Genomic DNA, 25,194 nt, shown 5'->3' with positions numbered 1-25,194 from the left:
GCCTAGTAAATAATGAGCCTACATAGACCAGCGTGTCTTTGTGTTTTCCCATGATCTGTGTTGCAGGGATGGGAGCGGACAGAGTGGACATAAGCAGGTTCTCTGTGCATTTGTACTGTGCTGCGCTGGCACTGCCAGCCCTCTGAGCTAAAGGGCTCTGCCGGGATGGCACTGCAGTCCTAGGGAGGGCTGAACCAGAGCTGGTGAATTCGGTCTGTTACCTGGACGGTCCACTGTCTGGCTATCCTGACATCACCTGTTTGTTCACAAATTAAAGCTGACTCCAGTTTTGCTATCAAACCAGTCCAGGCCTGGTGGTATGAAGTAAGGTCCTGTTTTCCTGGCTCACTGGCTACAGGCAAAGTGATGGAAGAGTCATAACATCATGATCTTAAATGTTGGACCTGCTTTGTGGCTGCCTTGTTTAATTGCGTCAAATCTCTCAATTCTGAAGGAGGGAATGTTTCCTGTAAATAATCATTGCCTACTCAGTTAACCTGAAAAACAGTTCTGCTGGAGCCAGACAAATTAAGAATCCATTTCCTCAACCACACTAACTGCAGAGCTATTAAGATCTAGGATATTTCCTGAAACTTTGGATATTTAGCATATGCCTTCCCAACAGACTGCAGGCAGTTATTCTGCCCCCTGTAATTGCATTTCTGCCAGGCTAAACCCAAGCTAATAAACCCTACTTGTAGATTGTAAGCTGCTTGTGGCAGGGCAGCTTGCGTTGGTTAGCGTGAGCTCAAATCTGCTGCAAGTAGAAAAATGCTTGTTTCTGCTGTGCTCATTCACACCTTTCTCTGAGCACTCCTAAGGATTTTGATAGTATTGTTCCTAGTCTGAGTGATGGAAGTGGGTTTTGGAGAAGGTAGTACTAGGTTGCTAAATAATTCAAATATCCACAGGTGTGTTTATTTTTACATCCCTTTTATCTTTATATTCATGAGGAGAATGGTTTTGAATTCAGACTAAAAATTTCAATTTCCCCATCAGAAAGAATGCTATTCAAAAACAACTCTGTTCTGAAGATCACGAATAGGGTTTCTAGATACTTCAGAAACAAGTCCAGTACGCAGGAGGTTGAATTGCTTTTATCTAGCATAGATAAATGGATAAGGGAAAAGATTTGATAATTTCATAGATAATGGAAAAGATTTCAGTCCAGCCTCTACTAAACCCATTGACACTTTCAAGCATACCTGATATTCTTTTAAAAGATCTTAGACCTTAGTCAGAGATCAAGGACCTGATGTCCTTAACTCTTAATGAACTAAGTGAAGGAAGAGCCGCTCTTCGCAGGGTTACTTACTGTAAGCTGCATCTTTACTTATGTTTTGCTCACCCAAAGCCCAGTGAACTTACTTAAAATCTTTCCACAGATTTTTACTAGCTTAATCAGGCTAATGAAGAGCACCTACTGGGTCCTGTAACCACAGTAGAAAGAGTTTCAGTTTTTGAAAGGCCACAGTAAAGTTTCAAGGTGAAAAATGTTAAATCCTTTTGCTAAGATGCAAAGGGGAAGAAACATTTATGTCTCCCTATTCTGGGGCTGGGCCCAGCACACGGAAAATCTGCTACTGACCTAAAAGAGAAATGGGCACAGCATGAACCTTCTTACTGTTATCTGATCATCTGCATTTCTTTCCCTTGCATTTACTTTAATATCTTTCACAGACTGCAGCTCAGCTCTGTAGAACTAAAATGCTCAGTGGGATAAACAGTGAAATGATCTTTTGTGAAGGAGGCTTTTAAGCATCAAGGCAAATGGGTAGCAAATTATGGTTTTCAAGACCTGGCATTTTAGTGTTTAGTTCCAAATATCAATTATATTAGTATTAGGGCACTTTTTCTTCATACATACAATGGATAAAAAATAATTATCTCTTTTCAACAAACTTAAATGCAAGTAATATTCCCCCCTCATTTTTGGCAATTAAGATCACATTTTAAAAATTGAATAGGGCAGTAAAGAACACATACCAGATTTTCAATTCGGTAACTTTTTGGCACCTTCACAGCTGTACCTACAGATCATTGTGACCAAGGAGACAACTACAAATCATTCATCAAGTAGTTGTTTGTTTTTTAAATAACTTCTTAAATTTCATTAGCAATTTATGATCTTGATACTCAGTTTCCCATAATCTCTTCTAAGCAGGGTATCTTTGCTTGTAGTACTGACATTGCAAACAGCTATTGCTATGATACTAGTAGCGGAGGCTGCAGATAAGGTTCCTAGAGTTTTCTGTTCAGGATAGAAGGGAGATGAATTAAGGTCATGCAAGAAACTTTAACTTTGTAGGTTTTTCCCTAGCTTCCAGATGTTTTGTGTGTGGTTTTTTTTCTTTCCTCTCCTCTGTTTAACAGCCTCAGTAAATTGGTTGTGCTTTAAGTGCTATTCTAGAGGTATTCCTGTAGTATGACTAACTACAAGCATTAATTTTATTTTGCAGTCTCTCCTTCAAAGAAACCATAATATGTAAACTTATACAGCTTTACCAGGATTCTAAGCAAGTATTGTAAGAAGTAGTATGCGGTTCTACAGGCACCCACTGTCCAAGTCTGTTGGTGGCTGGAGAACCATTCCTCAAAAGAGGAATTTAACGGATTACTTACTAAAAATTATAATAGCAATCATTTCTTGCAGTTGATTACCATGTATTCAAGTGACTGATACTGGACTAAATCTTTACTGTTATCTTAAAATGAAGCTTCATGTTTGAGGAGAAGAGGCGAATGGACTCTTGCATTTTACCGCAGTGAGGTGTCTATCATGAACTAAGTGGTACTGCGAAGTTGTCCTGCAGTGTGGGGTCTGCACATTTCGGCATACCTTTTAGGTTTCTTTCCTTTGCTGCTGTCTACAGTTTTTTTGGGTTTTTTTAGTACTTTTTTTGGCCTGGTTTCTTGTCAGAATAACTTTATTGTCACTGTAGACTATGCTATTCAGTTTTTAAGGGATAATTATATGAGGAAAGGCAAGGAGGGCTGATGTCTCTTATCTTACTATCATCTTACCACATATAAACATGATCTGCAAAGAGAAGAATGTCGCTTAAAAAATATAGCAGCTCCTCGAGCTGACCTTGTTGACTCAGAAGGTTGAGGAAGGCGAAATAACTTCATGAATTTGTCAGGTCTCATTGCAATAAATATTAGGGTAAGCTTGTTGCTAAGGAAACCCAAAAGCTTATTTAACTAGCTGTCATTCAGAAATTATGACCCACTCTGGGGAAAGAAGGTTCTGCTTACAGAACTTCTTAAGATACAAACAATAGCTAGTGAAAAAAAGGCAAATCTGGGGAATGAATACTTCTTTGTGAAATAGATGTCATTTTGTTTACTCTATTAATTTGCTATAGGTTATGACTCTACTGAAATTGCTCCTGTTGCATTGTTTCCATTTTGCTGATGCTGGACTGTCCTCTTTTAATAATGGTAAACAGAATCACTAAATCTGGAAAATACATGTGCTGACAGATTTAAGCTCTGATGAAAACGACACAGAAGATATTTGTATGATGTTGTTACCTAAAAAAGGAAAGCTGAAACTAGAAAAATATACTGTAGCTCTGTAGAAGAAGGATCAAAGGAAAAAAATAATGATGCGTTTGATGCCTATATATGTAGTTCAGCTCATGATGCCATCTCTGATCATGCAATCTACTGATGATGCTAGCTCTGATCGTGCAATCTACTAACAGCTGGGTTTGTAGGACAGCAGCTTGGGAGTCTGCCAGTGTTTCCTTTGAGGTGTTTTTTCTTAGAATGCATCTATGGTGATGTTATACATCTTTGGTGATGTATAACTGCCACGAGGAAATGTATCATTTTTGACAGAACTGCTCTTACAGTTACATAAGTCAAGAGATGAGATATTTTTCTACATTTATTTTTGATACTGACAATTTCCATTTAAGATTCTAGGTGCATTTCAATTCTATTACTTTTTGGCACCTTCACAGCCCTACCTACAGATCATTGTGGCCAAGGAGACAACTACAAATCATTGAAGTAGTTGTTGAACTACTAACTATATTTTGAGTTTTCTTTTGCATGCTTTGTCAGTGATTATAAAGAGATTAAAGCATTAGTTTAATATTCTAATATAAAAGCAATCCCTTCCATATTAGTGAGTGTCTCAGTCATTCTTTTAGTTCCATTCTTGAACAGTGACTTAGAATAAAGAGCCAGAACATCTTTATTAAAAAAGAAACACCCTGAACTGCAGGGGCCTAGTAATTAGGAGAATGGTAGTGCAAGAATAAGCAAATGTAGTTAAGTGGCACCTCCTTCTATGAGTTTCAGTCCTCTTAGTTACTGTGTTAGCATGAAATCAAGATCCATTTGTCTTTGGGCCTGGATAATACATGAGAATTTTCTGCTATGATCCCAAAGTACAGTGAGTGAGGGGCTAAGTAACAAACATATAACACCTGTAGGAGACAGCGTCAGCCAAGACAAGGCCCTGAGAATGATCCAAAGCTCTGCAGTATTGTCTGGGAATGTTTGGTTGCACAAATGTGGCTATTTAAACAAGGGGGAGACTCCTTTTAAGGTACTCTGAAGGAACCTCTCTGTTTGTATTAGCTGTAAAACAACACTGACCTCCTAATTTAATTGACTTCTGAGCTCCCAAAGGTGTGGTAAATTGACCTCCAAGCTGCCCACCTGATCTTGAAATAGGTAACCTGAACAAATAACACTGGTTTCTTTTTTTTCCTCTATCTTAAAGTTTTTAAGTAGTAAAAAATATAACCCAAGGTATTGTTCAAGGAAACATCTAGGGTTTAAATAACTTAACCTTTGAAGAGACAGGAAACCTAGAATGATTTTTTTTTTTTTCTTTCCACTTGCTTTTTTTCTGTTCATAGTTATTTCTGGAATTTCTGAATGCACGTAACTATAATAAGACTATTTGTGTTAATAAGCACTAAAAGTCTGGATCTTTATTCTGTGCTATGTGTCAAGATAATCTTGAGGAAGTTGTGACTCTTTGATGAATAAATATTCCAGATGAAAAATGAAATTAAATGTAAACCAGATAGCATTTGAAACTGATACCATACAGTTTCAACATAATCGTGCAGCTTTAAATAACTAAAATAAATATTTTAAATCAAACTAGTCATTCTATGGTGAAGGGTTGGAACTAGATGATCTTAAGGTCCTTTCCAACCCTAACTATTCTATGATTCTATGATTTTCTGTGATACATTTCAGCCTGGCAACAATTTTATATAGTAAGAACCACTTGATCAAAAACAGTGTTAGGTCTCTGGATTTGGGTAACCATTATTCAGTAAATGACAGTGAAGGTATGGGTACTTGTTGAGTAATAATAATTAGTTAAGACAAAATAATCTCTTGTAGCCTCCCAAGCCATGGGGTTAATTCTCAAACAGGGTTCTAAACAACAATACCGTTCTTTGCATGTCAGCAGGAATGCTTGACACCTGTTGATATTTGAGGAAGTTTGCCATGTGACATGTTTTAGAATCATATTCCTAGAAAAAGCTTTGCTTTGATTATTCTAGAAATGAATTCTGAGCAGGTGAAGGAAATACTAGCTGCAATATGCAACAGAAAGTCTAACTACTGGGAAATTGGAGAAAAATACTCCTTTTCTCTGTTATCAATGTTATCTGTTATCACGCTGTTATCAATGGCTTAACAGCTTTCAGTTGTGATTGTTCTCCATGGCACAAGAAATTTCTGGTTAGAAGTGCTTGGTGTCTCTCATCATGGTTTTCTGCTTTCACTGCTGCAGGCTTGTGTTGGGTTTTTTTTTTATATATACAGCAATAGTTTGCACTTCTAGAGTGAAACTGGGGCAGGTGTAGGGAAAGGCTGGTCAGACGAGACAGCCTCCCAGCAGAAATTTTTGATGACAGAAAGCAAAGAGAACTTTGTGCCTTAGCCTCGCAACGTGCAGGCTGAGGTGTGAGAAGATTTTTGACTAAAATACAAGAAGCTTGGAAAAAGAAAGATATGGGTATTTAAGATGAATGGAAATGCCACAAGAAGAAACTGTCAGAAAATGACTATAAACAAATCTAAGCTGGAAATAAGAAGGTTGCCATAATAATTAGGAATTAGGTCTGTCCATGGGTATTCTGGAATAAGCATAATGGGGACAAAAGATCTTTACAAACTCTGTGATGGAATAGGTAAATTTCTGTTAAAAATGATTACTTGCAGCAGCAGTGGTGGATTGGGTACCTGCATAAGATCCTTTCAAGCCTGTGTTCCTCTGACTGAAATGGCTTCCTGAAGGATGATCTGTTAGTAAAAGATAGCAAGATGAAGGCAATGTCAGGGAAAACCTGTCCATAGAGTGGACAGAACTTGATGGTGCTGCCACTGATGTGTCATCAGCTGAGAACCTTACTAGGGCAGGGCTCTGTTTGGAGATATACCAGAGACATCTGAAGTACCAGTCTGGATACACTCGTTGGAATCTGACCTTTCCAAGGGCTGCCTTAATCTCAGGCACTAAGACAATCTATCTGTGCTCATTAGATGGGCTGTGAAATGTGGATTTTGGGTAAAAATCCCTTCACAGCAGAGAGGAAATAACTAATCAAGAAGCAATTAACTTGTTTCTATACATAATATTAATTAGGAGCAGCTCCAGGACGTGAAGGGAGTCCCCAGCTTTTGGGGATCTAGCTGCTCAGAATTTGGAGTTGAAAGAAGTAAGAGTTTTATCTCATGTCATGATTTTCAGTGAATTTCACTGTCGTATTTCCAGTGGTATTTTTTACTTTACTGATTGCAAATCTTGGGATGTTGAAGTGAAATCTGAACTTAACCACAGACGTCCGTCTCATGCTTTGCCAACTGTCACTGGAATGTGCCAGAAACTACTAACCCTGCATGCTTGTAGGAAAAGTGGCCTTGGCAAAGGAATACAGCACGACATAGCAAGTTTTTAAGTTACTTTCCAGAAAGCCTAGTTCTGTCAGTCAGGAAAATCTAGGAAGCTGTACAAGCCTTCTTCCCTCTGATACAGCTAACTTGCATTCTCAGAAGTGAGGGAGGGAAAAAATATCTTAGAAAGTATCTTAAGTAGTTTGTTTGGGTTTTTTTTTGTTTTCATATTTTGAGAGATATTAGGGCCTGTCTTTAAGACATGAGCATTTCCTTTTGCCGCTTTAATATTTAAATGGATTTGTCTGTTTAAACATTGCAGACTGAGCATGGGTATTAAGAGTACTGGAATTCATCAAACCTAAACCACACAATTTTCTATGGAATTAACCCTATATAGATTGGGTAAGATGACCAGATGAGGTAGAGTGTGCACACTTAATTGTGCAGTCTTTTGCCCCCCAACATTTTTAATGTGAATACTAGGATAATGGGTGACTAACAGGTTTTTATCATACTGTGCCCTGCAGGACGCATTTCAATGTGAAATAGAGAGGGCTTTTGTGGCTTCCATTAAAACTATTCCTGAAGCTAAATCCCTCCATCTTGCTTAGGAGTCATTCCTTAGTGATGTTCTGTATTAGACAGTCATGAGTCACAGATGAAAAACGTGATAACCTTGGTTGCCTGAAGCTCTGTACATACCATTAATATCCAATCACTAAAGAGTAAAAAAGCACTCAGTTGACTAGGGTGAAATGCATTTCCTCTGCCCAAAAGGTGAAAAACTGATAAAATTCCTTTTGTGCAGGGAACCTCAAATCTCGTTAATGTTAGGATTTTAGAGGCTCTCATCAAAAAAATGCAATAGTTTTTAATTTACTTGGTCCTTGATTGGTACTGTACTTCAAGCCATTTAAAATATGTAAGATCAAATTATTTTTAAATAGCTTTCTTATTATGTATGTATGAAAAGATAGCAAAGATAAAGGAAAGCTCACTCTAAGTGTGTGTGTTACAATGAGCTCTAGGCACAGTGAACATGAGCACGAGCTTGTGATTTCTATCTATAAAGGTATTATCCACACAGTGTCAACAGCATGTGTTTGGGATATGTAAAATGACAACTACAGCCATCTGATCAAACCCTAGAAGCCTTTTTTTGGTTAAAGGTCTGCTGCCTGCCATGTAATTCCAAATAATACTCCTTTTTTTTTTTTTTTCTTCAATGATTTTACCCATACCATCACAATTAATATTGAACAAATTTGCAAACATTGGATTTACAGGCTTTCCAGTATTTCTTTCAGTCATATTTACTATGATGATAGTTAAGCTGTGGCAGGGAGATTGTTCTTATATTTTGTCCTCATTGAATTTATTCAAGTTTCCTAATTTGGGGGGAGAAGAATTATGTGGTTTAGAATTATTGCTATATCACCTGGATCATCTTTCTCAGATGACTGAAGTTCTTAGAAACAAATACTTTGCCATCTCTGGTAACACAGGCTATGAAACATTAACTTCCAGCACTGCTACATATACTATAGGTACATATTAAAAACAGGTTCTTGAATACAAATCCCAAATGTCTTGAAAGTGCTTTGTTCATGCCCACTGTATTTTGTTTTTATATTTCCCTTTTACACCTCATGTAAAATCAATCTGACAAATACTAACACAGATCTGAGATTCATTAGGAAGTCATTAGTTATCCTAAAGGGATGTTTATGGATAGAAGCACTGTATATTTTGGGCTGTCAAGACAAATTGACCAAATGGCTTCTCTGTAACCACCTTCCAACTGTGGCAGGCTAATGTCAAAACTCAGCACATGGTATTCCTTTAACTCTAATGTAAGAAAGTGGTTAGTGGAAGTGTCTATGGTGATAATCAAATGGAGCCTGAAATGAAATTTGTGATTTAGATATCAATACAGTTAAACTATTAACATCCCAAGGCATTTTTCAGAAATTATTTTCCCAATTAAAGTTTTTATGTAAGTAGTATTTTGTATTGGACTTTCAACTGGAGAGTCAAGACTCTCTCAACTGGGCAGGCCTGAACAGCTGGTGCTCTCTCGGCCATAGAAATGGGTACTCTTTACTTTGTTTCATCAGCCTTCCCCTAAACTTCCTTTTCCACTCATTTCATGGTTTAAAGCCCGGCTGTAAAATCTAGAGAAAATATTCAACACTGATTATAATCATCCCTTTGGCCAAATAGAAGTGGTGTGCTTTCTTCTGAAATAATTTCAGAAAGTATCGTTTTAGCAAAAATAGTCCGCTCAAGAACACCTGGCTCCGCAGCACCTGGTACACAGTGTTGTAATACTGTGGCCTTTTGCAGGCTGTATTAGAGCCAGGTGATTAAATGAAGTTAATGCCTTGGTGTCTGTTTGGGGCAGCAGGACATTGGTTTTCACTCACTGAATTCTTTCACTTCAAGTATGTTAAGTGTTATTTTGCCAATGCGGTTGCTTTCCTCACTGCTCTTCACTCTTGTTCATGCTACAGGCGCATTATTAGCTTTTGGGCATGCTAGTTTAGCTTCAAATGACATGAATTAGAAAGAGGAATAGCCAGTGCTACATTTCAGTAAATATACTCTTCAAAACATATGTAACGAGATTGATCCCAGTGAGTTAATATTTTAAATAGAGAAGGTCAATTGTGTCTTGTTTTTGCTTCAAGGCCATGTCTGGCAGTCAGTTTTCCTGCTGTTAGCACCCATCAGTCCAAATAATCTCCATGCTCTACTAATTAGAAAAAATACACTTTAGGTTATGCCATTGTGGGGAGTGTAAAGGTAGCTATGCCAAAAGTTTTCAGGATCTTACATAATGCAGTGTATTCATACAATGGTTTTCAACGAATGCTTTTTTGAACAGAAAGTTACAATGGACTTTATAATGTATTATTTGTAAGTTTAAATGTGTCTCTACGTGGCTTTGCTTTCAGCCATCTGCTAAGCTTTACTTTTCCTGAAGTTCTGTTCAAGTTGTATTGCTAAGATATAAAACAATAAGATTTTGATGACTTGTCCAAACTACTTTTTCTAAAATATTTAACTCGAGTAGTGGTGAGAAAATAGCACATGTGACCTGTGATGCAGAACTACAATTAATGGGATAAGTATTTGCTTGTGTATGCCAAATCGGATCTTGGGCCCCTCAAGGGCTCTTGAGGAAGCAGTGGTTGGACACCTTCATGTCTCTCTGATCCTCATATTGAGGTCCCAGAATAGTTTATTAGAACAAGATAGGTCACAAGACTTTTAACTTGTGCTGGACTTATTGCAGAAGAAGCTGGAGAATTTACAGGGAAGCATAGATCATCTAGTGCTATCCTATAATAGTCACAGATCTCCTTTCAAACAGAGAACTCCATAGAGGTGGAAAATCCTTCTTTGTTTCTGTTTCAAACTAGAAATGGAAGCAACCTATAGTTTAATCGTAGGAGACCTGTCTGCTCAAGAAATTTTCAGAGCTTGTTCTCAGAAACGTGTCTGACTACCCACTCTAGCTGTTGCTTGGGTGGCAGCTGGCTGGCTTTTATTAGTGAAGACTTGTGAGTATGGGTCCGAAGAACAGTCTAAATTTTTAAGTGGATTTATATGAAGTTCTACAAATTTAGATGCCAGGCTCAGAATAATTTTTCACATGTGAGCTTTAAGCTAAAATATTTACACCATCTCTAAAAGCCCATTTATTATATAGTTTGACTTTGTAATACATAAAGGGTTGCTTCTAGACCATGCATAGAATTGAAAAAGCAAAGATCTACATATTGTATGTTAATACTACTGACTTTCTCTAGATTGCATATGTATACAAGCAGTCAGGAAAGAGATGGTCTTATGAATATATTGGTTTAACTCAAATCAGAGCCTGCTTAGAAGGAATAAAAGAGAAAAAAAAAAAAAAAGGAGGGGGGGCGCTATGGCTGTTTAACCATTATTTGGTGTTTGTAAGATACAGCACTACAGAAAGCCTGAAGTGATGTTCTGTTTAAAACAATTTCTGTTGATTCTTTGGAAGGAGTAACTGAATTACTTCATTTATTAAGCTCAAGGTGCAGGAGCCATATAGAAGGGATAGAGATGGTCTGAAGTACAACTCCTCTCTCTCACAATGGCCATTCTTGTATTGTGTGAATGCAGGCACCCAAATGTGGAAGGAGCTGCTATATAATTTCTGGAGTAAGTGTCTTTCGAAAGAGCCTCTTATAGTGATGTTTCCTCCCCAGGCAATTAGAACTGCCTGATACTTGAAGGATGCTCTTCTCTGAAGATGCTACTACAATCCTGGCAACTATGGCTCTCCAGAGCAGGTTTGGGTTAAACAGCTAAAGTGGTAGTTATCCTTTGCAGATTACTGATACAAGATGAACAATCCCAAACAATTTCCTCCCTATCCTAAATTAGGAGGTTAAGTACAGTTACTAGGTGTGTCAGAAAGGTGTGTTTTCTTCAGTCCTGCTTTCTGGTAGAATACTGGGGCTAAGAAAGCTGAGAAGTCAAACTTGCTGAAAAATATAGGAAGGTTTCTTGTACTTCTTCCCCTCCTGCCTACCCCCTCCCCCCTCCCTTTTTTTTTTGTTTTGTTTTGGTTTGTTTTGGCTTTTGTTTTTTCCCTGATCTGAAACTGATCTGAACTTTCTCAAGGTCAGTAATAAATGTAACCTGGAAGATCTTGGAAAAAAATTGGTATTTTTTTCCTGGAAGTGAAACTTTGACTTGTAAAATAATTTCTTTCAAGGAAATATGTTAATAAGTGATTTTACGTTTGTGTTTCATTATGCCATCATTATGATAAATTTTAATATGAATGTTACTAAAAGAGAATTGGCTGTACACATGTCTTTAGTAAAGATACTGTCTGCTGAGGAAAACTTGTACTCAAACTAAACAAAGGTCTGTATTTGGAGTTTGCGTGACCTGCATTTTTGTAATGGGTATAGGTCTAGCAGTTTTATTTTCTTCTTTAACAAGCTTTGTACATGCAAGACTATAACACCGATTCTTAGAAAAGTGCTTACCGTGGAGGTGCATCGGAATATATGACGTTGACCACACGTTGACGTGTATCCACACTGGAACCAAGCTCAAGAGTTGGGGGATACTCCTCTATGCAGGTGGCTCTCAGCTCTCCAAAAGAGCCACCATAAGAGAAGCCATCTGGAGCTGGAAAACAAGCAATCAGTACTTGCTGCTCTTTTCCTCTATGGTTTCTCTGAGGCAGTATCACTGTTAATAACACTGCCATAGATCAGAAAATAAAATCTACCAGAGGCAGAGGAATTACTGGTGTTCTGGAACAATCACGTTTCACAGAACATTTCTACTCTTTTAAGAGCTAAGTAGCATCATCTGTAGACAAACTATGGTGTTTCAGCTATGGCACTATATATTTAGTGCTGCTCTACAAGATGCAAGTGTCTAAAGCTTTTCTTGTGGCTCAAGGGTTGAAAAGGAGCGTAGGTTCTGCTGCGTGCAGCTTCAAACAGTAGCAGCATTGCTGAAGCTCCCAGGAGTTGCATACATTGAAACCTTTTCAATTCTTGCAGGTTTTTAACAGAAAGCCTATCTGTTTGATTGTAGGTCTGTGTCTTGAGAAAAAGCTTTTCTCAATAAAAACACAAAAAGTGCAAAGCATGGAAAATAGTAGAGAAAATCACCCTGCTGCCTGCTTCGGGCCTTTCTTAATGCTTCCATGCAAGAGCTTCATAGCTCCACAAAAAACAAGAAGTGAGTGCTATTTTCTGTTTTAGAGCATATTTAGCTAATGCTCAACATTCCAGGGTAAATTTCCCTAAGAATGTCCCAAAGTGTGGAAATGCAGCAATCTCTGCTCCCCTGCCCCCTGCAATTGTCTTCCAAATAAAGTGATCCCTCCTTTTCACTTGATGCATTAAAATACTACCTGGAGAGAAGGGCCAGCTTCTAAAGTGATATTGAAATAGCAGTGGGTAGAGGACAGGATTCACTTGAACTGCCTGTTCCTCCTTCTGGCAATTTTCATTTCTGCCAGTGTGTTCTTGAGGAATTTACCAGGACTAATCCAGTCTGTCATGCACTGTGCTTTCCTTTGGCTTGATGAGTGAAGGAAGCCAACTTTGCAGTGACTCCCACTGCTCCCATGCTGGCCAGTGGAAGTGTGCTGCGATATTAGGATAGCTTGTGCTAATGTAAAATTTTCACTTAGGTAGACTGGCTCGATTTAGTTTCAGATAATTCTTTTGAATTTCCCTGAAAATATCACCATACTTTTCTTTTTCCGTTTCTCTAGCATTGATACTTCTAATGAGTAGTTTGAAAATTGCCTATGTTTTCACCTGGCTTCAGGGTTTTTAAAGGGGCTGAAATTAGTAATGATTGAATTTTAATGATATTTTATCATGCCAAAATATTTCTGTTCATGGGTAAAAAACAGTAATTCCAATTTGGGTTTAACTGTTTAATTCCAAATTTAGATACAGAAAAGTAGGAAAAATAGATGTTACAATAATAATAGACATTAGTTTTCTGGACATTTTTTTCCCATTTTTTACCATGGGAGTTTGCATTTCACTTCTTTTTGAGTCTAAAATTTATTCCCAAAACAAGGTGTTATTCGTTTATCTAGATGAATGCTTCTAGAAAAGCCAAAAATAATTTTTCCTGGCTCCAGGTGGACAAACTGATCCTAGGAAATGTGTTTCTTTTAGACACAAAAATACTGGTCCAAATAATTAAATGACTGACTTCAGTGGATACTTGATTTACCTTAGTGAAATCAGGATTTGAGCCAATGCTTTTTTATGTAGCTCACTACTATTATTTTTTCTATATAAAGAAAAAACCTCAACAATATGCAAAGCACAAAACCTGCAGATATAGGAGCCTAACCACAGGTGACATAACTGTTGTTGCTCTACTCAATTCATTAACCCATTTATCTTTTGAATTTTTACTAGCTGAAGACTTAGAGTATCTTTTTGTAACTGTTTCTTCCTTAAATATAGAAATAATCAGATCCTGTAATTTCCTTGACAAAGTGGCTTTTAACTTCTGGTCAGCAAACCCAAAATTGGCCAAAAATAAAATTCTATAATTAACTCCTTCCTATTCCCAAATTCTTTTGAGGTACCAGGGGTTTTGTTATGTGGGGGAGGAATCAGGGGGATAGCAATTGTCACTTTTTTGATAGAAACCCAGTGTCTTGAATGATGATGACAGTCGTAATGACATTCTGATGCCCTATTTTTCTGTTTATATCCAGTTATTAACTTGTGGTCAGAGGAGTAGTAATTGCCCAGTCACTGTTGTAGGTTGTAGGAAATTAAAACATTCTTGGCTTTCCAACAAATACAAATTACATTATATGCTGTACCAAGGCTATAATGGGATATGAAAATCAACTTATCAGGAGTCTAGCAATGGAGAAGAAATATTATACTGTATCAAGGGAAAATAAGCTGCTCAAGAAATGCTGTTGGCATTGGCCTTGTATGGAACTTGTACTACGTGAATTCAGTGCCAGCACAAAGATGCTATTAAACTACAAAGCTGCCTGTGACCTACTTATCCTATTTTTTTAATTATATTTTTATCCCTTGCACAGCAGCCAGATGCTTTTTGTTGCCTATAGCACCAGATTATTAATAAAGTTAAGCATTACCTTGCTATAACTAGCGATCTTACCATAAACAACATCTGTTCTCGGACGTCGGCGTCTCAACCGCCTTTCCTTTCGCAGACCGCCAACAATGATTGTAATACAGGACAGAAACAGCACAATTCCGATCACAACTCCAGCCACCAGAATAGGTGAAAAAAATACATGGGTTTCATTTCCGTGATCACTGTAGTTGGGGAATTCACTAGCTGAGTCGCTCTCATTCAAGACTTCTGTACAGCAGAGAGAGAAAGAACATGTGAGTTGTGAAAAAAGACATTTACAAAGTGTGGTTATACAGATGCCAAAACTAAGGGCTTTCAAAGCCCTAAGAGACAGCCTGAGAAAGATCAGTTGTATGATTTCATGCTTTTATGGACAACCTATTTACTAGACTGCTTTCTGGAGCTGTTAGTAACTGACTCTGGGGGAGCCACTCAGCAATTGTTTCCCTGTTATTGGGGAATATCCTGCTGGAGTTGATGTATGTTACATAATTCTGATTACTTATTCCTGGAAAGATTCTTTGTATAATTATGCTGAAAGAACTGAAGTGCATAAGGAGCAATGTGAACACTCAAAAACTTGGACTCCACCTGGAACAGAGGAACTGTGTGTTGTTATGAAGTGTGAAAAGCCTCCAAGGTTTTGCAGACAAGAGTGAAACAGAGGGGCATGCTTTCATTTGTGGAGAGAGTTAACATTCCAAGAAACTGATTTGAGGCAGAGGGGTGAAGAGACTCGTTATTAAGTGAGGCACTGGATTTTCATAAGACATAACTTTTTATTAGCAGAAGCTTGGGCAATATGGCCTTAACATCTAATAAATTGTCAAAATAGAAAACCACCTTAATGAGACTTAAAATTTACTCCTTAAAAACCTGAAAGTAAATAAGCTTAATTTATTGCCCGTTGGGCTCCTCCTTATATTTAAATAGTAACCCAAGGGTGGTGCCACATCTGTGCTTTAGTCCAGGCTTTGCTAGTATTCAAACTGCCTACCTGCCTTACGGAGAGATTAGGTTTCATGCAGTGATTCTCATTTCATCCTCCCTCTAGTTTGGCCTAATACTGTATAAGGAAGGAGCTGTGTGGGCAGGCAGACCTTGCCTTCAAACAGTGTTGTGGAGCAGCAGGTATGTCCTGTGCTTCACCAGGTGACTGCAGACTGAGCTGAGCTCTACCTGACTGTGTGCCTTTGTTCTGCCAAGCAGTTCTACACAGCAACATTACTACTCTTACTTCTACCCCATTTTGATTTTTCAGTTGAAAGGCACTCATGGTGTATGTGGCAAAAACTATAACTGCTTTCCTCTGTTAACAAAAACCAACAAACCCTCAAGAGGTATTATTTAAATTCAATAATAAATCACTTAAAGGAGAAAAATGGAAAAGCCAAGGATATTCCAAACTATGAAAAGTCAGAATACCTCCAGTAATTTACTCCCAGGTCAAATAAGCTTTTGAGACAAGCTAAAGAGAGAGCATCCAAAATTAAACAGTAAGGTTCCTCTAGAGAACCAACTGGTGGGTATACACTTATACATGTGAATTAATTGCCCACAGATGTGTTTATGAGGGATTGTGCTGCTGATGGAGGGGAGGTAAATGTTAGAAATTATGGGAAAAAGGGGATTTCAGCAGATAGAATCCCTGCTTAAGTAGAAGGCTCTGTATGTTTATTTGTGGAAAAAAGTTTGGGCATGCAGTAAAGGTAACTAAATTTGGGCCTAGGTCTTGAAAACAAATTGCAAACCCCACCCATTTTCCTAGCCTTAATCCATAGTTTATTAAAAAAACCCAAACAAACCAACAAACTACAAACAGACACTTCCGCCAGATTAAAAGAAATCTCCCACTAACTGCTCATTATCAGATTTATGTACCAAGTAAACCAGAATTTTATCTTTTTATGCATAATTTCTTTGATGTAAGAAATTATTAGAGATGCTGATGTACCAAGACTAGCTTTAAATGTGGCATGGGTTTATTTTTATATCTGGCTATATGGCAGTTGAACAGGTAAATAATTTGTTTCCTACAGAAGCTAAGGCTAACAATATTTTGCTCTTTTCAGTGTTTTGTAAAGTGATTATATGCTTTTGGAAGTGCAAGTGCTTTTTGTATGGATAGATGTTAGCAGATAGTTTTCAGCAATGTTTTCCCCACTCTTTTCCTTTGGGATATACCACTTAGTGTCTTGCAGTCACAATAAGCTTTAAAAAAATTATGGCTTCAAGCCAATGTATATTATCATTGGCTCATGCTCGGCATTAAAAGCACTAACTAGAAATAGAAAATAACTGGGGAATTAGCATGTAGTAGAGCTTTTGTTAATTTTTTAGAATCACTTGACTGTTGGCTGAGAATCTTTATGAGCAATTAAGATAGCCAGGAAATGTGCTGAGCTTTTACAAAGCATGTTATGCCAAAAGAGAAGACTGGACTCTCTGAAAATTCAACCAGTTCTGTAACATTAAATCAAAAGGGTGTGAAAACCTGTCGTGCTTCGTACTCTTAGCACAAAGAGTTTATGGGCATGGGATATGTTTGAGGGGTAGATTCTGCTGATCTTGCAGATCAGCAACAGGGTTCAGCAGTGTGTACTCCCACTGGCCTTCCACAGCCTTGTTTATTCAGGCTTTTGTAAATTCTGTCTTTTGAAAGATGCGAATATCACAGCAGTGCCAGTTTGTTTAAATCACAGTCGCAGGGAATTGACACCTAAACTGAAAGCACTGGTGGATGCTTTACTGGTCATTTTGGCTGACTGGCAAAGATAAATGGAATAATTAACTTTGTTGCCATCATGGTGAGAACATGAGCTTGTTCGGTTTCTTTTTTTGTGTGTGTGTTTGTGTTTTTGTGTTGTTTTTGATTTTTTTAGTTGTGTATGGAAGCCAGCTGGTATCTTAACACATTGACTAGTTTGGAGATTCCTGTAGTGTCACCCAGCGGGAGCACTAGTATTTGGTCTTATTTTGCTTTATGGGAATTTAGCAGATTAGCAGTGACTTCAGATAGCAAGTACTCTCTCTTATACTCTCCACTTGTACTTGAGGTGATATATTTAAGTTTCAAGACAGCCCATTTATCTAGCATGTTCTCAGGGCTTCCTTAGCTGTTCCAAATGTTGTTTATTTTATCTTGTTTCTCACCATCATGACTCTTTCTCTTTTTTTATGGTCTTAATCTAATTGAACCCAGTGTCTGGTAAAGACAAAATATATTGCAATATTGCGCTTATTAGAAGGAATGAATAACTCCCCTTAGCCTAGATCCTAAAACAATATGCGGTTGATAAACTTCTCTTATGGTGTTATTTTCAATTTGACAGTGAGTCTAGTCCTCCAGACTTTAGACTGACTTACTACTGTGGGAATTGCTCAGGTGGCTAACTACTACAGAATGAAATACTACGTTGATATAAATTCTGTGGGTTTCACTTGGGGGGGGGGGGGGGGAGAAAGATGTTTGCATTACTTTTGGCAATCAAATGCCTTATTAATTTTTCTCTTATCCAAATACATCTTTTTTTGATAAGCTGTACATTTCTGTATATAAAAATGTGATGTGTTTTCATTCAGAATAGAAGCATCTGGAAATGTATGTAAAGCCCATAAATATAACAGCAATAGCAGAGTGCTAACATACTATTTTTTTTTTTTTTTTTTTTTTTTTTTTTTGGTAAGCTGTATTTTTTCCATGAAACAGCGAATGGTAAACAATAACATGCATAAATATGAATACTTTATACCTAATCCTCTAAATATGAATTACACAGGATGCAGAAACCATTGTTTCTCTCCAGTTATGGGAGTTGCGTAACTAACCAGACATGGCACAAACAGAATGTGCTGGCTGTTGCAGCGGTGAATACAGTGCAAGGGGCACATATGGCTGAGCGAACACTTAATTTATGATGAGAGTACTAGTGGGAAATTGCCTACACTGTCTATTCAGTGTTAGACAATAAGTTATCAATCTGAAAAATCCCTTAAGTATCACATTATATTATTTTGCCCAGCGTTCCTGCATCTCAACAGACCAACTTGTGAAGTAGCTCCATGTAACTGAAGGAGGTGTAGTACAACTCAATTTCCTTGGTGTATATTGTGCTCTCTCCTTCTCATTAACCTGTCTTTGAAGGGGACCCTTCTTACCCATTCTAACTTGGCACTAAGTAATGCTGAGGTTTCAGTTGGGTCAGATCCTGTCAGAGTGAAATGTCTTGGTGTGCAGCTGTGTTATGGAAGCTTGGTACATCCAAGTTACAGCCCTTCATTAGGAGCAGCTTCCCTCTTACTCACTGGCTTTTACCTGCTTGTATCACAGATGGGACAGAAGGGAAGCACTACATATAAATGAGTATCACTTCTCTCCATACTGACATAGTTCTGGTTTTGTTCTTTTTTGTTTGTTTTGTTCTTGCTTTTTGTTGTTGGCTTTTTGTGGGGTTTTTTTTTCCCTCTGAAGGTACATCAGCACTAGTGAAGCCTCAACAGTCTCTCTAATTGTTTTTCTTTGTTCTCTTTATAAATCAGAGATAATTTTAAGGCTGGATCTTAGTAAGATAACCAAATCTCTTTCTCTGGTTTCTTTATCTTAATAAAGATGATAATTCATGTTATCACTGGAGAGGATGAGACATGGTTTTGTTTCCTGGACTGAAATGTGCCTGAACAGCTTATGAAGAAGTGCTGATGTCTTGTACTGGAAGGATTTTGTGTGTGGAATTGTACACCAGTACATCCCTGCCAGCCTCAGTTAAGCCTTGGCTGAGGACAGAATGAGGTTAGTGATTTCTTGCTGAACTAGAGCTGATGCACACTGACAGAACAATGTTGTAGTACATGCACACCCTGGGTCAGTACAAGTTGTTTGGGTTGATGATCTAGCACCTCCTATTGCTTTAAAATATGGTATGTTAACAAAGTGTATAGGACTGGAAATGAATAGGAAGAAGGTCAGTATAGGACAGTGCATAGTATGCTTTGATTTTTAAATAGTCACAGCAAAGTGTCTCAAACACTGAGGCAATTTAAAGCATGTTTTTGATATTCTTATTTTTCTTAATCAGTGGTGGGGACAGTGTTGGAATATGCAGTCTCTTTACCAAGGGGAGGAGATTGACAGATGGCAAGAAGGAGTTGAGAGGTCCAAGCAAGGCACACTGGGATAGATAAGCTATATTAGTGGAATTGATGAAGATTTTGTTGATCCTGCCTTTATGAACAGTTCCTGTTCAAAGATGATTTAGTCTGGGCAAGAGTGACCAATTGGATTCTGCACTTGCTGCTGTACTGTGAAATAAGCCTCTGGCTGCAGCTGCTATCAAGCTGCTATCGCACTGCTTATTTCTGTAGCTCCCAGGCAGGAGTTCACAAAATGAGTAAGTTAGGTGCATTACAGAAACAAGCTGAAAAAGGTTTTTGGATCACAGGCCCTGGCTTTGTACAAAGCATCACTGTAGCAAGGGAGAGGGGGATATTATTCAAGTCATTGAATGCAAAGGGCCCATAGGAGCTGAATCTTTAAAAAAACCCCACAAAAACAAACAATAAAAAACCCAAACCCTCTGCTGGATTTAAAGCTATTTCATCTGGCTCCTGAGAAAGGTTGTAACCCCTCACACTAGATAAATGCCAGGATATCATCTGCTTATGGGGCTTACCTTGGTTATCCCAAGTGTACACCAGGAGTGGCTTCAGACTGAAATCTGTCCTGTATTTGATTTACACTTTTACTTTATTCAACTCTTATTTTATGCAAACAATCTGCCAGTTTTAAATGGAATTGCAATTTAACAGGTTTTGATTTTATTTTTTAACCTCTCCAATCCCTTGGTGTAGTGAAAGTATTTAAAAAAAATCAGTAATTCCAGAAAAGGAAACGCTGAGGAGGAACATAAAAGGCACAGCTCAGCTCTCAGCCATGGTACTGAAATCAGCACATTTTCCATGGTATACTTTAAGTTTCTCTGCAGCTCACACTGCCTCTTTGATACTTTTTGCTGCATGTTCTAATCATAATTAAAACTTTTCACTGATTAACAGTAAAAAATCAAAACCTTATTCAGACATGAGACTGTGTGATAGGGACATTTCAGTTTTATCTGATGCACTCAGCTTAAAGTGAATCTGGAGTATACTTACAGGTACAAAGGCTGCCCATGACCTTGAGAAGCTCATCCAAGGCAGAAAGGGTGGCCTTTCCTCTGAGATATCTAACTCTACCTTTTTATCATGTCTGCTGGCTATCAGATAATGACTTTTCTCTTCTTGCATTGACATCCTTATTATAGAGCCAGAATGAATAAGATTGGATCACCAGCAGCCTGCAAGTTGAGAATGTCAGGAGCAAAGAGAATGTGGCTGCATAGGGGCTCAGAAAATAAATCTTTTCAGATGCTGTGGCTTTAGGGTATTATGTTGATGTCACAGCAGCATGTATAGGTGCTGTTTCAAATTAACGGGAAAAATCTTCCCATTTTCAGATCCTTGGTCTATTTTATCAACATGATAAATACCACTGCAGTGAAACAAATCACTCTGGAAGTATAACAGCCCACTTTGTGATGGACAATATATTTCCTCCCCTATTTTCTCATATACAAACAACATTGAACTAATACAATTTTATAAGCAGGACCTGAACCTATTACTTATTTCAGAAACTCTTTATTAGGGCTTGGAAATAAGTATCATGAGAATCCTATTTTACCCATTAAAGTAAAGTTACCTTCATAAGCGCAGATCCACCTTAGGTTGGTAGTGACTGACTGGGGCAAAAGCAGGTTTTGTGGGTTTTTTTTTTTTTTTTTTTGTGAAAAACTCAGGTATTTTGGCACATAAACTTCTTACACAGAATTTGGCGGGCAAAAAATTAGCAATATAATATTTTATCTTTTTATTATGAGAAGGGAAGGTTTGAATAAAATGCAATTGGCAAATAATTCTATGTTTTAGAATGTCTTCTCTGTAGGAGGTTGAGCTCTGTCTGCACTGTATCTAATGTGACTTAAAGAGGTAGCTATAGGGCAGATGACAGCTCATGGAAGATACAGCTCTGGCAGGAAACCTAATCTGTACTGGGGGAGGGAGCTCAGGGATGGGAGTCACACAGGATGAAAAAAAAGCTGAAATTTTCCACAGAAAAGTTCCATTCTTTACAAACTTTACTTTCCACCTCCACAGAAAAAGTGAAGGCAGCGATGAAATTCTTGCTAGTGCTATCAGTAACAACTGGTGAGCAGCTGACTTGTGTCCTCTTGCTCACTATATGCATTTAGGAATCTGTACATCAGCCATCCACTTCTGATTACTATTAAATTGGCTCAAATTTCTGATAGTTTTTAAATTACAAAGTTTTGTATTTTCCTTGTGTTGTGCTGAACTATTCAATTGACTGTATTAATGAGCATATTTCAGCAATTTTTAACCTGCTCATGTTATTTGAAACTCTGGAAAAGAGCTAATAAAGATATCTGCAATAAAATTCTGAGACTGAACTAACAACTGGGCTTCAGGAATCATATCCACCTTACAGGTACCCCAAACACTCCTTCTATAGTGCTTGTGGCTGTGTGGTGCCTCTCATTTAGGGCTTTTCTATCGAAATAATCCTATCTCTTTTTCCAACCTCATCTCCAGTCTTCAATAGTAGTAATCTACTAAAAAAAGAATATGTAGAGTAATGATTGGCACTTATTGCTTAGAAAATAATGACAACTTAAATACTGATCTAGCTAGTTATGTAAGGAACTGGGTGCTAAGACAGAAACCTGTTAACAAATGCTGGAATCCAAAGATCTTTCTTTAAGGGGTGATATCATATTTGATATATCACAGTTTGTCTTTCCAGGTGACGTGATTTTTAAAAAATAATTAAAACTGTTTTGCAGTGTTGTTATGCACTTCCATATGAACTATGGTGTTGATCTTACGGGCTATACAAGGCCTATAGTATGACTTAGGTTATCATTTGTATCTGTAAAAGCTACAGCAGTATCTGCCCACATAAATCGAGGAGTTTTCTCATACCATTAAGGAACGATTTCATTCCCTCAAATTTTGTTTGAATAGGACTAGGACTTCTGCTTAGACAGCTGCAGGAAATGTCAATAATAGCAAACCAGATATTGATTCCTGGGACGTTTTCGATCACTTAGTCTTTTTGTTGCTAAAGGAACCACCACAATTCAAGGACACTGAAGGATCTATAGAAAAACCACGGGGAAAAAATCCTTTTCTTTAAAATCCCTATTGCTTATTATAAAAGACCCGTTTGGTTAGAGGGTTGGTAAATTGGGGTACAGAACTTCCTGTACAGCCAAACACTATTCCGTATATATGCTGGGCTGCTTGGTACATGCCCTGTGTTCTGCACTCTCCCATATTTATCTTTGGCCAGCACAGATGAATCGGGCTTAAAAAAGAGTGTTTCAGACATTCAGCTGCCTTCCATATACAGCTTATTTTATAGGTTCCATGTAGTACCTAATAAATAATTTTATGTTGTTTTGAGATGGCAGAGGAAGGACTTTAAAAATAAGCCAACCAACCAAGTGTAGCCTGTAGGAAAGTACATTTATTCACCTTTCTATATCAACTGCAGTATATATATGTGTGTATTTCAAATATAAAAATGTAGTTTCTGATTCAAGGCTAATTTAGCATAGGGTAAACACCGATAGCTGCTAGAGATGAGGTGCTACACCTTCCTGTCTGCTGGGAAGTTGGGAGAGATCCTGGGTTGCTCCCCAAACAGAAGACACATGCTAAGAAGGACTCTCATTTACAGATGTCCTGAGAAACATCTGTGTATGCTGCACCACTTTCCCAGCAATCAGAAGTCTAGGCTGTGGGTAGTCCTCCCTGTTCTTAAAACTAACCTATTTATTATTTTTAAAGAGGATTTTAAAAAGAGAATAGATTTCTAAAGGAAACAAATTGCAGTGTGCATCGTTCTGCATTGCTACCAGTTGAGACTGAGTGTGAATAATAACAGAAAGATATGGAGAAGGCTAGAACAAGAACCCTGGCTTTTCCTGCGAGCACACTCTCTCTTAGATTAGAGTCCATTTAAATAATTATACATTATGGGAAAGTTGATTAAATTTTGAATTAGAAAGGTTTTATAAATCTCTCTGTAATGAATGGTGTTGCATATAGGTTAGAACCTCTGTGATGCCCACAGAGCACCCTTGGCAATGTCTTAACCTGGAATGCTGACTGGTTTTAAGGTTAGCTAGTTTTTGTGACCTTTTGCACAAAAGGGACCAGAAAATGGTTTGGTCCCAGAAAATAAGTGTGCCCTGCAGGGGTGGTTCTAATAAAGCTATGTAAATGAAAGCTCTTTTAGGGATACTGCCTGGAATAACATGGAGAGGGGAATTCCATCCAGCTTCCACCTGCATGTTCACATCATATATGTGCTTTGTATCTTTAGTCTAATGTTAAAAGTCACTAACTGCTGTTGCAGTTTATCAGAGAATCGTGATTTCATCTCTGGACACCATTTGCTATTTTGGATGAGGCCAAATGATCTTCCTTTGACTATTAACCCACCACTGCAGCACAAATTGACCCTTGATTGTTTCCTGAGCCTCCTGTTAACTCCTAACATGCCTGTATGCAAACCATCCTACCTCCCTTACTTCCATTAATACTTATATTGGAAATGTGTCTGTTAAACTGTTCCTGTTCACCCACTGGAGGAAAAGGGGGAAAAAAAAAAAAAAGGAATCTTTGAAAAATGCTATAGGAATCTTGGTGGAAAAACTATTATCTTTGCTGGTGTAAAATACATCCAATCTTCCATCCCCTTTCCAGTGCATGGGTAAATACATGTAGAAAGATACAGCCAACTTTATAATAGAAAAGGAAGTTATTTCTGTCCCTGATCATACATGACTGCAAAGGAATTTTCATTTACATACCTGCTAACAGCAAAGACTTTTACAAATGTCGGTTAACGAAAAAGAATCACACCTCCCACTTGCTCCCCCCAAAAAAGATAATATCTCCCCCCCCGCCAACCCCCCAAAAGGAACCCTTTATTCAGTTTTCTCTTACCTGCTTTAATTATTCATTTTAACTATGTGCTGACAGATGTGTTGCGTTGATAGGCTCCTTCTCATTGTTAGGCCAAGAGGATTCACATGGTGTGACCAGTTTAGGTGATTCAACTCAACCTAGCTAAATATACTTCTTCGCTACCAAAAAGGTATATATTACATTATATATGCAATATAGAGGAGAACTCACAATGTCCTTCAATGTGAGGGCAATGTAAAGAGTTCACATTAGAAGAATTTATCACCATCTCAAAAGAGATTGCTAAATATGTGCTAGATATGTGAACCGTATGCACCTGCTCTTACGTTGAGTAATATTTGCATAAGAGCTGGATAACTGCGACTTCAGTTCTGGCATCTTCAGTTTCTTGCGCATGAACAACCAGATTAAAAAGCAGTCAAAGATTAAAAGCAAATTTAACTTTTATATTGTTTACATTAGTAGACAGTGATTTTCTTTGTGAAGAAACTGACAGCATGAAAATAGCTCCTATTTGGTATAACACAGTAAAAATACAATGTGTGAGCTGGAGAAAAGTGAATGCTATTCTGAAAAAGGCTTATTCATGAAAGTGATGTA

General features: G+C 37.8%; 1 protein-coding gene across 2 annotated transcripts in view; it reads right to left on the bottom strand.

Moving 5' to 3' along the window:
* Positions 1-25,194, bottom strand: part of BEAN1 (brain expressed associated with NEDD4 1) — a 57,492-nt gene that overhangs the window by 4,632 nt on the left and 27,666 nt on the right. For both annotated transcript variants that reach the window (XM_030471392.1, XM_030471393.1), the window contains 2 exons: positions 14,563-14,769; positions 11,919-12,063 (listed from right to left, as the gene is read on the bottom strand). In XM_030471392.1, coding sequence (XP_030327252.1) covers positions 11,919-12,063; positions 14,563-14,769 — 352 coding nt within the window. The remainder of the gene's footprint in view (positions 1-11,918; positions 12,064-14,562; positions 14,770-25,194) is intronic.

This window comes from Strigops habroptila, chromosome Z (assembly GCF_004027225.2).
Source record: "Strigops habroptila isolate Jane chromosome Z, bStrHab1.2.pri, whole genome shotgun sequence".
Classification (NCBI taxonomy): domain Eukaryota; kingdom Metazoa; phylum Chordata; class Aves; order Psittaciformes; family Psittacidae; genus Strigops; species Strigops habroptila.
Note: the sequence above shows the minus strand (reverse complement) of the source record. Positions and strands in the feature narration are given on the sequence as shown.